We start from the raw sequence: 15667 nt of genomic DNA, 5'->3' as shown, positions 1-15667 counted from the left end.
TGAATGGCGGGGCAGGCTCGAAGGGCTAGATGGCCTACTCCTGCTCCTATTTCTTATGTCCTTACGTTCACAGGGTTTGACGCTGTTTTACTTGGGGGGGGGGGGTTGATAAGGTTTAGGAAGGATAGACGGGAGGAAAAAGGGGGAGGGGTAGCTCTGCTGATTAAGGATAGTATCAGGGTGGTAGTAAGGGAAGATGTAGGCACCAAAGAGCAGAAAGTGGAATCGTTGTGGGTGGAGATAAGGAACAGCAAGGGGAGGAATACGCTGGTGGGTGTGGTCTATAGGCCCCCAAATAATGACCTGGAGGTGGGCGGGCTATAAACGCGCAAATAAATGATGCGTGCAGGAATGGAACGGCAATAATTATGGGGGATATCAATCTACATATTGATTGGTCGACCCATGTTGGACACGGTGGGCTTGAGGAAGAGTTCTTGGAATGCTGCCGGGATAGTTTCCTTGAACAGTGTGTGTTGGAGCCGATGAGGGAGTGAGCTATCTTAGATCTGGTGTTATGTAATGAGGCGGGTAGAATTAGGGACCTTGTTGTGAGGGATCCGCTTGGGAAGAGTGATCATTGTATGGTGGAGTTTCTGGTGCAGATGGAGGAGGAGAAAGTGGGTTCCCGGACATGTGTCCTTTGTTTGAACAAAGGGGAGTACAGTAGGATGAGAGGGGAATTGACGAATGTAGATTGGGGGCGCAGATTGGAAGGTAGGACTGCTGAGGAACAGTGGAGGATCTTTAAGGAGATCTTTCTTGGTGCTCAGCAGAAAGTTATTCCGATGGTAAAGAAGGATCATAGGAGGAGAGGTAATAAGCCGTGGATAACGAAGGAGGTAAAGGAGAGTATTAAATTAGAAGCTGATGCGTTTAGAGTAGCTAAAAGTAGTGGGCGAGAAGAGGATTGGGAGAGGTTTAAATATCAACAAAGAATGACGAAGAAGTTGATAAAGAAAGGAAGGATAGACTCTGAAGCTGGGCTAGCGCTTAATATAAAAAAAGGATAGTAAGAGTTTTTATAAATGTATAAAGAGGAGGAGGCTGACTAGGGTGAATGTTGGACCCTTAGAGGATGGGACGGGGGATTTAGTGGTGGGAGATGAGGAAATGGCTGAGGTCTTGAATAAGTTTTTTGTTTCGGTCTTCACGGAGGAGGATGTGAATAGTTTGCCGGGTGTTAACGATGGAAAGATGGTAGGAGTGGAGGGCCTGAATGAGATCATTGTCACTAGAGAGGCAGTGCTCGACCGACTAGTGGGACTGATGGTGGACAAGTCCCCAGGACCGGATGGAATGCATCCCAGGGTTCTGAAGGAAACGGCGGAGGTGATAGTGGATGCCTTAACGATTATTTTCCAAACCTCGCTGGATTCCGGGAAAGTGCTGGAAGATTGGAAAATGGCTAATGTTACGCCGCTGTTTAAAAAGGGTAGCAGGCAAAAGGCAGGGAATTATAGGCCAGTTAGTTTAACGTCTGTTGTAGGAAAAATGCTTGAATCCATCATCAAAGAAGAAATAGCGAGGCATCTTGAGAAGAATTGTTTGATAGAGCAGACGCAGCACGGATTCGTTAAGGGGAAGTCGTGTCTGACGAATTTATTGGACTTCTATGAGGATGTGTCTAGTGCGGTGGACAGAGGGGAACCAGTGGATGTGGTTTTTCTCGATTTTCAGAAGGCGTTTGATAAGGTGCCGCACAAAAGGTTGTTACAGAAGGTTAGGGGGCATAGAGTTGGGGGTAGGGTGTTAGCGTGGATAGGGGATTGGCTGTCAAATAGGAGGCAGAGAGTGGGTGTCAATGGGTGCTATTCGGTTGGTGACTAGTGGAGTGCCCTAGGGATCGGTGCTGGGGCCTCAGCTATTTACCATTTATATAGATGATCTGGAGGAGGGAGCTGAGTGTAAGGTGTCGAAATTTGCTGATGACACAAAGATAAGTGGAACAGCAACTTGTGTGGAGGGTGTGGAAAGTTTGCAGAGGGAACTAGATAGGCTGAGCGAGTGGGTGAGGACCTGGCAGATAGAATACAATGTTGACAAGTGTGAGGTGGTCCACTTTGGCAGGTATAATAGTAGGAAGGACTACTACTTACAGGGCGAAAAACTGCAGCATGCTACGGTGCAGAGGGACCTGGGGGTCCTTGTGCATGAGTCGCAAAAACCCAGTCTGCAGGTGCAGCAGGTGGTCAGGAAGGCGAATGGGATGCTGGCCTTCATAGCGAGGGGGATTGAATATAAAAGTAGGGAGGTCTTGCTGCAACTGTACAGGGCACTGGTGAGGCCGCAGCTGGAGTACTGTGTGCAGTTTTGGTCGTCGCACTTGCGCAAGGATATTTTGGCCTTGGAGGGAGTGCAGAGGAGGTTTACTAGGCTGATACCAGAGTTGAGGGGGTTGAGCTAGGAGGAGAGGCTGAATAAACTAGGTTTGTACTCGTTAGAGTTTAGAAGGATGAGGGGCGATCTTATTGAGACGTATAAGATGATGAATGGGATGGATAGGATAGAGGTGGAGAGACTCTTCCCGCTCAGAAAGGACAGTAGGACTAGGGGGCACAGCCCCCTAGAGGTGGCGGGGGGGGGGGGTGGTACAGTTTAGATCGGAGTTGAGGAAGAACTTCTTCACTCAAAGGGTGGTGAATCTCTGGAATTCTCTGCCCGTTGAATTGGTGGAGGCTGCCTCGCTAAATATTTTTAAGACACGGGTTGATGGGTTTTTGATAAGAGAGGGGATTAAGGGTTATGGGGAGAGGGCGGGAAAGTGGAACTGAGCCAAGACAGATCAGCCATGATCTTATTGAATGGCGGGGCAGGCTCAAAGGGCTAGATGGCCTACTCCTGCTCCTATTTCTTATGTTCTTATGTTTGCAGTGTTTGATGGTGTTTTGTGGGGGTTTCATGGGTTGTGACAGTGCTTTTTGAGGCTTGACAGTGTTTTAACAAGGTTTGATAGTGTTTTAACAGGGTTTCATGGCATTTGAGTGTTTGAGAAGGTTTTACGGAGTTTGACAGTGTTTTGCGATGTTTGACCGTTTGAGGTTTAACACTGTTTTATGGGATTTGATGTTGTTTTATGAGCTTTCACAGCATTGTGCAACATCTGATAGTATTTTGCAAAGTTTGACAGTGTTATGGGGTTTGACGGTGTTTTACAGGGTTTCATTGGGTTTGACTGTTTAAGGGTGTTTTACAGGGGGTTTGATGAGATTTTGCGGCGTTTGACAGTGTTTCATGGGCTGTAATGGTGCTTTGAGGTTTACACAGTAAAAAGTCTGACAACACCAGGTTTCAGTCCAACCGATTTATTTGATAGTAAATTCACTAAATTCACTGAATTTACTATCAAATAAATCAGTTGGACTGAAACCTGGTGTTGTCAGACTTTTTACTGTGTTTACCCCAGTCCAACGCCAGCACATCCACATCATGACATCTTTGAAGTTTGACAGTGTCTTATGAAGTTTGATGATGTTTTAAAGGGTTTTGTGACGTTTGACAGTGTTTGACAAGGTTTTGCGGGGCTTGACACTGTTGTACAGGATTTCTTGGATCATGAATGTTTTATGAGGTTTGATGTTTTACAGGATTTCTTGGATTGTAAAGGTGTTTTACGAGGTTTGACGGTATTTCGCAAGGATTGACGGTGTTTTACAGGGTTTGACAGCCTTTTATGAGCTTTGACATTGCAAAACACCATCAAATGTCGCAAAACAAAGTTTCACGTTGTTTTACAAGGTTTGACGATGTTTTATGGGGTTTGATGCTGGTTTATAGGGTTTCTTGGGCTGTGACGGTGTTTTGCGATGTTTCACAGTGTTTTATGGGATTTAATGGTGTTTTGCGGGGCTTGACAGTTCTTTATGGGGTTTGAGGTTGTTTTGAGCTTTGACGGTATTTTATGGGGTTATAGAACATAGAACATAGAACATTACAGCGCGGAACAGGCCCTTCGGCCCACAATGTTGCGCCGACCAGTCTTGTTTTTTAAAAAAAAACATTGACCCACTAATCTAAACCAATCCCTTTTCGTCCATAAACCTATCCACCAATCTCTTAAACGCCCCCAAACTAGGCGCATTTACAACTGCAGCAGGCAGGGCATTCCAGTCCCTCACCACCCTCTGGGTAAAGAACCTGCCCCTGACATCCGTCCTATAACTACCCCCCCTTAATTTAAAGCCATGCCCCCTCGTGCTAGATTTCTCCATCCAAGGAAACAGGCTATCACCATCCACCCTATCTAAACCTCTAATCATCTTATATGTTTCTATAAGATCCCCTCTTAGCCGCCTTCTTTCCAGTGAAAACAACCCCAAATCCCTCAGTCTCTCCTCATAGGACCTCCCCTGCATACCAGGCAACATCCTGGTAAACCTCCTCTGCACCCTCTCCAAAGCCTCCACATCCTTCCTGTAATGTGGGGACCAGAACTGCACACAGTACTCCGAGTGCGGCCGCACCAGAGTTGTGTACAGTTGCAACATGACGCTGCGACTCCTAAATTCAATCCCCCTACCAATAAACACCAAGACACCGTACGCCTTCTTAACAACCTTATCTACTTGATTCCCAACTTTCAGGGATCTATGTACACATACACCTAGATCCCTCTGCTCCTCCACTCTATTCAAAGTCCTCCCGTTAGCCCTATACTCAACACATCTGTTATTCCTACCGAAATGGATTACCTCACACTTCTCCGCATTAAACTCCATCCGCCACCTCTCGGCCCAGCTCTGCAACCTGTCCAAGTCACCCTGCAAACTTCGACACCCTTCCTCACAATCTACCACACCTCCGACTTTGGTGTCATCAGCAAACTTACTAATCCACCCAACTATACCCTCATCCAGATCATTAATAAAGATTACGAACAGCAGTGGCCCCAAAACAGATCCCTGAGGCACACCACTCGTAACCGAACTCCATGATGAATAATTACCATCAACCACCACCCTCTGTCTCCTATCCGCTAACCAATTCCTGATCCAAGTACCTAAATTACCACCAATCCCATACATCTGCATTTTCTGCAGAAGCATACCATGGTGAACCTTATCAAACGCCTTACTAAAATCCATATATACCACATCTACTGCCTTACCCCTATCCACCTCTTTGGTCACCTTCTCAAAGAACTCAATAAGGTTAGTAAGGCACGACCTTCCCGCTACAAAACCATGCTGACTATCTCTAATCAATTCATTACTCTCCAAATAACTATAAATCCTATCCCTAATAATTCTTTCTAAAACCTTGCCCACTACAGAAGTAAGACTCACTGGTCTATAATTCCCAGGGAAGTCTCTGTTCCCCTTCTTAAACAATGGGACAACATTCGCTGTCCTCCAATCTTCCGGTACTATACCAGAGACCAACGACAACCTGAAGATCAGAGCCAGTGGCTCTGCAATCACCTCTCTTGCCTCCCATAAAATCCTAGGGTAAATCCCGTCTGGACCAGGGGACTTATCTATTTTCAACCCATCTAGAATATCCAACACATCCTCTGTATCAACTACAATACTTTCTATTTTACACCCCTTCACCCCAGTGACCTCCTCAGCTACATTCATATCTATGTTCTATGTTCTATGTTCTATGATTGTGTTTTATGAAGTTTGACAGCATTTTGTAAGGTTTGGCAGGCATGCTGCAGGATTTTGATCCAGCGACAGTGAAAAAACAATGACATATTTCCAAGTCAGGATGGTGAGATTTAGAAACATAGAAACTAGAAGCAGGGGTATATGGAGAGGAATTGCTAAGTGCTGGCTCTCTCAGGCATTGGCTGCCCTTGTCCTCTGCAATTGAAAGTGCTGTCAAAGCAGCCAGTTAAGGCTGGAATTTGGTGCAGGCCAGAGAAGGGACCTTGATGAACTGTTGTACTTTAAAGCAATTGCACCATGTTTTAGTCTGTCCAGTGATAATACTGGCTAAACAATTCAGGTTAAGAGCAGTGAGAAGGCTTGACCAATCTACTGCTAATTATGTTATGAGCTGCTGTACATACATTCATTAATTGGTCAATATATTGCATCATTATTATAACTGCCCAGCTTCTGTCAGTCATACAGCTTGAGACATACAGCAGAATTCCATTATTCGGCCAGGGGCGAGTATTTCAGTGCTTCCAGTTACAGCGATTGAGACAGTGAACAGGTGAAGGTGCAAACTTGCTGTTTGATTCAGTGATTTTAACACAAAGTATCGAGGGAAATTATGTTGCACTAATGGAAATGATCAAACATGACAATGGGACAAATCCAAAACACCAGTAAAACACTCAAATATTCTGTTTATTTTCTATAGAAATTTTTGAATATAAAAATATTGCTGAGCAAGAGCCTGTTGCAGTAAAAATATTTGCAATCTCTCTTCCATGTAAAATCAGACAGCCCAAGATTTAAAACAATGAGCACATTGCATCAAGAAGGCATTTTCATTTCTCTGATTCACATCGTTCACATTAAACCAAAAACATAGCCCAGTGTCATTCAAAAAGCTGACTGAGCCAGAGCTGCTAAAAACCAAGCATTACAACTCACCTCAACGGCTGAATGTGATTTACTCTCAAGTGGCCTGCTTTGGTTTATCTAAGTTGACTGACTACAAGTCCAGAGTCATTGCCAATGTTGCTTTGGGTGCCTGGATACAGATCATTATTCAAATTTGCATACTGGAAATACCTGTAAAATTTATGCATTGTATTTGTTCCGGATTTTCCCTTCTGTACTTTGACTGAAGACAAAAGATCAGAGAAGCAAATAGGAGTTGGAGGCTTGACTGATCTCAGCGCTCTTTCTGGAAGTGGTGGTAGGGTGGGCTGGGAGTGGAGGGAGGGGGAGGGGGGACAGCACTGAGGAGGCCCAACCCCAGTAAGGAGATAAAAGCAAAAAAAATACAGCTGATGCATTAAGGAGGGGCTGCAGGTGGCAGAATGGGATGTGCTTTGCATATTTCAGTCTTGGAACAAGGACAAGCCTCACAGTTAAAGAAACTGAACGTTTGAATGATTATTTAATTAGCAACATTCACCTATTCACTCAATTGTCACCTCAGCCAACCTCACAAAACAGGTTTAGAAAACTCTTCATCACACAAGTCAATTATTATTCAGTAAAATTCTCCAAGGTTTACCAGGAGGTCCCAGTGCCCCTTAACGGACATTGCATTTAATCCTGAGAAGATAGCTCTGGCTTTCAACAGATTTCTGAATAAGTGTAACACAAACAAACAAAGTAAATACACTTTACAAACAAGTGGAAAAACATTATTATATCAGAGGATCTGTCATTATTTTACAAAGGGAGTTGATAGATTACAAGGCACATTTGGGACTCCCCACCCTCAGCACAGTTTATCATTAGCCCCCAACATAGCACCATCCAGTCACCCACAGCCTACATCACCAACCCCACCCACCAGCAGGCTGATCGCTGCTCTCCCCGCTCTTCTGTCCCTCCCATCCTCCCCCACATCGAGTGCAATCCTTCCATACCCCAAAGCCATCAACATTGTCCATCCATTCATCTCACTAACAAGCTGTGTGGGAAGGGAATGAGGAATGCTCTGGAATATCCTAGTAAGAAGTTGGACTTCTTACTAGGATAGGATATTGGTCAGGTGACACTGTTGGACACCAGGTTAAAGTCCAACAGTGTCACCTGATGAAGGAGCAGCACTCCAAAAGCTCATGGTTCCAAATAAACTTGTTGGGCTTTAACCTGGTGTTGTGAGACTTACTGTGCCCACCCCAGTCCAACGCCAGCATCTCCACCTCATGGAATATCCCAAGTCAATGTACTGATTGCTTACACAGCCTTTACTACTGTGAGTCTTTATTGGTTCAGGTGTGTGATAAGTAGCCAAACGTCCCACAGAACATCACTCATGGAATGCCCTCATGAAATTTTATACATTATCTACAAGTTGGGACATCATATATTATAGATCAAAGTGAAAGTGTGCTCCTGACTTCAGTTCACTGTGATGGTCAATGCAGCTGACAGACCCAGGGCAGAGTAAGAGTCTGAGAAGGATGAGTCACATTCAGCACACACTAAACTCCAGAGTGAGTCGTGATCCACTGCCGGTACTTTGCAGCCTTGGTGTAGACCCCCGGTTTATTCCTTCTCGCACATCCGTCTCCCCAGCTGACAATTCCAGCCAGGAACACACGTCCATTTTTCTCCACACTGGACATGGGGCCCCCTGAGTCACCCTGAAAACACAAAGTGAACTATGAGTTGCATGGACCAATAAATGGCAGCTGAGTCTGCTTTGCTTATTGAGCTCAAATCAAACAAGTTCACTGCTATAGCTTGAATTAAACAACATTTGTCATTAAAGTCTCCATTTTCAGAGGTTCACTGCGCTCAGTTTGAAGAAGATCAAATGGCCCCAACGTTTGGAGAGTCTCTCCCTCGTAACTGATTCCATGTGGCAGGGTAAGCAAACCTCACTCACAGTCCACCCCTTCCTCCCCACAAACCCTCTTTCTCCTTCACAGACCCCGAAACCATCTCCCTGCAGCAATTATCATGGGGGATTTTCATCTACATGTCAATTGTCCAAACCAGGTTGGCACAGTGGTCAGCTCTGCTGCCTCACAGAAATGGGGACCTGGTTCGATTCTGGCCTGGGTCACTGTCTGTGCAGAGTCTGCACATTCTCGCCATGTCTGCATGGATTTCCTCAGTGCTCTGGTTTCCTTCTGCAGTCCAAAAGACAGGCTGGTTGGGTGCATTGGCCATGCTAAATTCTCCCTCAGTGTACCCGAACAGGCGCCAGAGTGTGGCGACAGGGGATTTTCATAGTAAATTCATTGCAGTGTTAATGTAAGCGTACCTTGTGACACTAACAAATAAACTTTCTTTTCTTTGTTTTTAACTCAGACTCTCCCCATCTACAGAAACCCTAAACCCCTTGCCCACTTACTGATGCCCCCCCCCCCCCCCCTCCATCCAAAGACCCCAAAAATCCCTCCCGTATTCACAATGCTTCTTGGCGACTCAAACCCCTCCCCCACTTGCTGATATTCAGCCCCTTCCCATTCAGAGACCCCAGTGTTTCTTGCTGGATCCTAAACATAAGATTCTGGATCCAAAGTCTTGGACCTGAAATATTCATTCTGTTTCTCTCTCCATAGCAGTTTGGTTGTTTCTGGAAGCCACTGGATTTTGCTTTTGCGATTCCATTTGATGGGTTTTCTTGAATGAAAAAGAAGCCTTACATATACAATTGTTTGACAGGGTGGTCAGAACAAAATTAGTTAGCTATATATTTGAACAATCAGGTAGAAGATGTGGATGGTCTGTGGGAGACTTAGGTACTGAAGACTGATTAGTCAGCTCATTCCACGTTCTATTCACATTGAAAGATCGCAACGTGCCACTCACCCTTTTGCTAAACCACTGCAAGAAGAAATGAAATAATGCTACTTTATTGTGTGGCCTCAAATGAGGAAACTTTTATGGGTGCATTAGTCTCTCTGGACAGAATAAGCCTCGGGTCACCACAGAGAGTTAGTGTGGGTACAGGTTCCGTCTGAGAGAGGAGAGAACTGGCTGCACTGAACCTCCTACCACTGTGTGTACGGAAAAGATTGTCTGATTGTTACGGAGTCACCTTACCTGACAAGCATCAATGCCACCACTCAGGAATCCAGCACACAACATGCGGGAGGTCACAACGTTGCTCAGCAGCGAATTGCAGGTTTGTCTCTTTATGATTCGTAACTCAGCCTTCTGCAACACTTTGGCCTCAGGACCTACGGGAAGAAAGGGTGTCATTCTCTATGTAATTTATCAATAACCACAAGCCACTTGAGACAGGATTCCAGCATCAGCAAAAGGATAGGCTGAGCACAGTGACATCAGCCTGTTCCAGGAATTCACCCAGCTCCCTTTATAAAATGCTTACAGCGACTGGGGTAAACTTATTGCAAAAATCTGTAAATCTGTGGGATGGGCAAAACTTGCACCATCCGTAATGTGGGCAGCATAAATCCTCATTCACTCTTCCGAGTTCTTATTGGCATCCCAATCCTGTGGGTTCAGAATTGCAGCTCAATGCGTGCATGATGTACAGGAGGGATTGCTGCTATCAATGTTTCTACAGTTTGTTTATGCCAGCTTGGATCAAACAGCACAAATGAAAGAAAATTGCATCAGAATCAAATGTTGTACGCTCGGTGTTTCACTCACCATCTTCCTTCAGCCTCCCCCAGCCTGTGACCCAGACACTTTTTCCCACAGGAAAGTTGTGCGTTGCATCTGGGAGGCATATTGGCTGAATAACACTGCTGAAAGTTACAGGTTTAGCCAACTCCAATAGGGCAATGTCATTATTGAATGTCTGTGGATTGTAATCCTCATGAACAATAATCTGTTTGATGCTCCTCTTCATCACTCCATCACCCAACTTCAGCTGAACATGAAGCCCAAGGTATGCAGTCCAGATGGTTGGATCAGAATATCTACAAGAAAAAGAATGCATAGTAATAGATGAGAAAGTGATAGAGTGAGCAATGGAGCAGGGTAGGGTGATGACGGGGAGATGCAGTTTGGAAGAGAGAGCAAAAGAACAGATACCCGTCAGCAATGGTAGCAGCTAGAATAATTACATGAATAGGAAATAGAATCTTTGGTCTCGTATCTAAAAGGTGCAGGAAAGGCACTCCAGCTCACGTCCAACACAATTATTCCTACGAGACTCATCTCCAAACTCCACGGCCTGGGGCTCCGTTCCTTCTCCTGCAACTGGACCCTAGATTTCCTAACCCACACCCTGCAGTGAGGATTGGTAATACTTCCTCCACAATCAACCTCAACACCGGTGCCCTACAAGGTTGTATCTTCAGCCCCTTACTATACTCCTTATACACCTGTGACTGTGGTCAAATTCCCCTCCAACTTAACTTTCAAGTTTGCTGATGACACCACTGTAGTGGGTCAAATTTCAAACAGTGATGAGGCAGAGTACAGCAAAGAGATAGAGAATCTGGTGAACTGGTATAATGACAATAATCTCTCCCTCAATATAGATAGTCATCGACTTCAGGACGCGCAATGGAGACATGCCCCTATCTACATCAACGGGGACAAAGTGGAAATGGCTGACAGCTTCAGGTTTCTAGGTCTACAGGTCACCAACAATCTGTCCTGATCCCTCCAAGCTGACACTATAGACAGAAAAGCTCACCAATGCCTCTACTTTCTCAAAAGGCAGAGGAAATTTGACATGTCATCTATTACTTTCATCAACTTTTACAGATACACCATAGAAAGAATTCTTTCTGATTACATCACAGCTCCTGCTCTGTCCAAATCCACAAAATACTACAATGGCTCATGAATGAAGCCATTACTGTAATGAAGTCCATCACTCAAACCAGCCTCTCATCCATTAACTTCCCATTGCCTGGGAAAAGCAGCCAGCATAATCAAGGACCCCATACATCCTGGGCATATCTCTTTCATCATCTTCAGTCAGGAAAAAGACACAAAGGTCTGAGGACACACACTAACCAATTCAAGAATAGCTTCTTCCCTGCTGCCATTAGACTTTTGAATGAACTACCTCATATTAAGTTGATCTTTTTCTATACCCTAGCTGTGATTGTAAAACTACATTCTGCACTCTCTTCTTTCCTTCTTTATGAACTTTGTATAGCATGCAAGAAACAATACATTTCACATATAATACATGTGACAGTAATAAATCAAAGAAAATAGCAGTAAGCAATGAGGTGTGCTTTTAGTTGTAAATTATTGTTCTGAAATGTACATCATAATAGACATTTAACAGTGCGTGTTGGCAATTTAGAAAAGCTATTCAGCCACTCACTCTTCCCCAATATTGTTGCAATCATTTCTACTTCTATCACATAAACAGTACAAAGGTAGGAAGAGGAGGAATAGGGAGGCAGAGAACATGGCTGAACCATTGTACGATACTTTGCAAAGGAAGAAAATGCTATACAGGTCATGGTGAAAGAGACGGTGATTCTGACTCTTGAAGGGTTTAATATTGATCCGGGGTTGGATGGGCTATTTATATTTAAAGTGGATAAGAGCCCAGAACCAGAAAGGATGCATTCAAGGACACAGAGGAAAGAGAGTGGAAATTGCTTTGGGACTGGCCATAATTTTCTAGACGTGGTTATTGGACTCAGGGGTGGTGCCAGATTGGAGATTTACAAATGTTACAAAAAGGATGTAAACACTCAAAATAGGCTGTAAAGATAAGCCCAGCAACTACAGGCCAGTCAGTTTAACTTGAGGTAGGGAAGTTTTAAGAAACAATATTTTGGGACAAAATTCACTTATGCAATGGCAGGTTAATTAAGGAAAGCTAGCACAGATTTATTAAGGGAAAACTGTGTTGAACCAACTTGCTTGAGTTTTGTGATGAGGTAACAGAAGGGACGACACTGTTAGTATGGTGACGAGGACTTGTGTTTGTATTTGTGGAGAGAAAGTAACAGAGTTAATGTTTCAAGTCCATATGACTCTTTCAGATGCTACCAGACCTACTGAGTATTTCAAGCATTTTATATTTTCATTTCAGATTTCCAGCCATCCACAGTATTTTGTTAATAGATACAAATTTGACTGAGGGAAAGACAACAGAAAATAGTTATGAATGGTTGCATTTCAGACTGGAGGAAAATATACTGGTGGGGGTGGGGGGAGGTTTCAGGTGAAAGGATCTCTGCTTGGGAGTGTTACAGAATCATACAGCACAGAAAACGCCCTTTGACCTATCCAGTCTGCACCGACAACAGCTACCATTAAAAGGCGTGCTAATCCCATTTTCCTGCACTTGTCCCATATCCTTGAATGTTATAATATTTCAAGTACTCATCCAAATATTTTTTTTTACAGGTTCTTGGCCTCCACTACCATCCCAGGCAGTGCATTCCGGATTCTGACCATACTCCTGAATGAAAAAATGTTTTTTCAAATCCCCTCTGAATCACCTATCCCTTATTCTGAAACTGTGCCCCCTCGTGAGTGACCCTTTCAACCAAGGGGAACAGTTTGGGGAGAAGAAAAGAGGAACTTGGCATGACCCTCCAATGGCATGTCAACATTAATAACAACTCACAAATAAGCATGGAACAATTTCAATATGTGCAGTTGATACAAAATCTAGAAGCATTATGAACTTTGAGGAAGATAGTGATAGACATCAGGAGGAGAAATGTGGCAGATAAAATTTAATTTAGAGGAATTCAAAGTGATGCATTTTGGGAGGAAAAGCAAGGAGGCAACTTAAAATAACAAAATCTGAAGGGAGTGTCAGAACAGAGGCACAAGCTGGGAAAATGGTTAAAAGGCATGCAGGATATTTGGCTTTTTAAATAGAGGCCTAGAGTTCAAAATCAAGGAGGCTTTGATCAACTAATACTGGTTCTTCCTCAACTAGAATACAGTATCCAATTCTGGGCACTTTAGGAAGGAAATGGAAGTGCAGAAATGATTTACAGGAATTGTTGCAGAGATGAGGAACTTCAGTTTTGTCACGAGGTTGGGTGATGGGATAGTGGAGGCGGTGTTGGAAAGAGGACGGAGGTCTGATTGGGACCGGAGAACCGGTCAGTAGCAGGGTGAGGTGGTGGGGACGAGCAGAGACTGACTCTCCCCCTCTATCTCCCATGCTCTGTGCTCCCCCTTTTCTTCCCCCAGTCTCTCTTTGTGCCTCCACCATTTCCCCTCCATCCCCCTAACACTCTCCCCTCCATCATTTGTCCTCCCACGCTCCATCATTGCCACTCCGTGTGCACCTAGAAAGGAGAAAGGCTGAACTCCGTACTGAAGTAGAATCCCTTGAATTTACATACAGTCAGTTGAGCACTCACCTGGTTCCCACTGTATTCTGGAAACAGTGTGCGGCTGATACAAGCCAGCTGTTGGAAATCACGGAGGCCCCACATGTGTTTCTAAAGCCCCTCACATGAAGGCTGACCTGCCAGGGCCATTCACCAACCTCCGCATCCACACCTCCCACAATACGGGAATGTTTATATGGCCGAGTCCCACAATCTGTAAATACATCAGGAATCCACATTACAGCATATCCACATCTTCCCCACCTCACCACAGGACCAGATCCCAAGAATTCAGGGGATTACTTGGAAAGGTGGGGTGCAGATGCTGTGATCAGGTATCAAATCCTCCCGACTATTGTGAAAATGATTCAAAGTCAGGCTCAAGGTAGAAAGGTTAGGTTTAGCCTAAACCCAACATTAGACTCATCTCTGTATCTGCATAGTCAATGTTCACTCATATCAAACCACCCTCTTTCTCGCATGCTGTACCCCATACAACCCCCACTTACACACTAATAATAAGGTAATTACAGTAGGTGATTTCAATTTTCCAAACATTAATTGGGATAGACATAGTGTTAAGGACTTGCATGGAGTGATTTCTTGAAATGTCTACAGCAGAACCTTAGGCCAATATGTAGACTTGATTCTGGGGAATGAAGCCAGACAGGTGGTTGAGGTGGTGGTAGGGGAGCATTTTAGTGATAGCGATCACAACATGGTACAATTTCACCTTGTTATGGATAAAGAAATAGGCAAGTTGCAAAGAAAAGTTTTGGACTGGGGGAGAGTGGATTTTAGTAAAATAAGGCAGGATCTGCCCAAAGTAGATTGGGAGCCGCTACTAATGAGAAAATCTACAAAGAGGGGTGGGGCGAGGGGGGGGGGGGGGCGCATTCACAAAATGGAATGGGGAGGGGACAAGCCCTACATATTCCCTGTAAGGGGACAGGAAGGAGTGACAAGCCCAGAGAACCATGGATGACCAGAGATATTCAGGATATGAGGAGATGGGGAAAAAAAAGCCTTTAAGCAGGTACAAAGCGAAGAAATCAGCGTAAGTATTAGTGGAGGTCAGAAAGTGCAGGGTGGAACTTAAGGAAGTAATGAGGAAAGGAAAGAGGAGATATGAGAAAGCTCTGGCGGCAAAAATACCAAGATATCCTATAAGTCTATCAATGGGAAGAGGATAACTAGAAAAAGAATAGGGCCATTAGGGACCAAGGGGACAATCTGTAGGTGGAGCCAGAGGACACTGATAGAGTGTGGAATGAATACTTCACATCTGGTCTTCACCCAAGAGAATGAGGATAAAGATATGGAATTCAGGGAGAGAGAGAGAGAGAGAGAGAGAGAGATTGAGGATCTTGAGCAAATTAATGAAAGGGAGGACAAAGATATTAGAGGCATTGCAACCTTAAAAGTGGACAAATCTCCAGGTCCAGATGAATTGTGTTCCAGGCTGACGTGGGAGGCGTGGGAGGAAATTGCAGGACCACTGAACCAATTTTTCAATCTTTTCTGGCCACGAAAAGCTGCCAGATGACTGGAAACCAGCTAATGTGGTTCCGCTATTTAAGAAGGTTTATAGAGAGATAAGCATGGAACTGCAGATCAGTGAATCTCACATCAGTGGTCAGGAAACTTGGAGAAAATTCTGAAGAACAGCATTCATTTCTACTTGGAGAGGCAAGGCTTAAAATCAGGGATAGCCAGCATGGCGTCAGCTGAAAGAAGTCCTGCTTCACAAATTTAACTGAATTTTTTGAGGAGATAACCTTGTGTGCAAATGAGGGTAGCATTGTTGATATGGGTTATCTGGATTTC

General features: G+C 44.4%; 1 protein-coding gene across 1 annotated transcript in view; it reads right to left on the bottom strand.

Annotated features, from left to right (window-relative positions):
- Window positions 1-6839: 6839 nt before the first annotated feature.
- LOC145359827 (suppressor of tumorigenicity 14 protein homolog) overlaps window positions 6840-15667 on the bottom strand; it is an 81123-nt gene continuing 72295 nt past the window's right edge. The window contains exons 16-19 of the mRNA XM_080214611.1: window positions 13871-14054; window positions 10212-10483; window positions 9639-9775; window positions 6840-8227 (exon numbers count right to left, since the gene is read on the bottom strand). Of these exons, the coding sequence (XP_080070737.1) occupies window positions 8066-8227; window positions 9639-9775; window positions 10212-10483; window positions 13871-14054 (755 nt within the window). The 3' untranslated portion in view covers window positions 6840-8065. The remainder of the gene's footprint in view (window positions 8228-9638; window positions 9776-10211; window positions 10484-13870; window positions 14055-15667) is intronic.

The sequence above is a fragment of the Carcharhinus amblyrhynchos genome, chromosome 29, assembly GCF_965287045.1.
Source record: "Carcharhinus amblyrhynchos chromosome 29, sCarAmb.v2.hapA, whole genome shotgun sequence".
Classification (NCBI taxonomy): Eukaryota; Metazoa; Chordata; class Chondrichthyes; order Carcharhiniformes; family Carcharhinidae; genus Carcharhinus; species Carcharhinus amblyrhynchos.
Note: the sequence above shows the minus strand (reverse complement) of the source record. Positions and strands in the feature narration are given on the sequence as shown.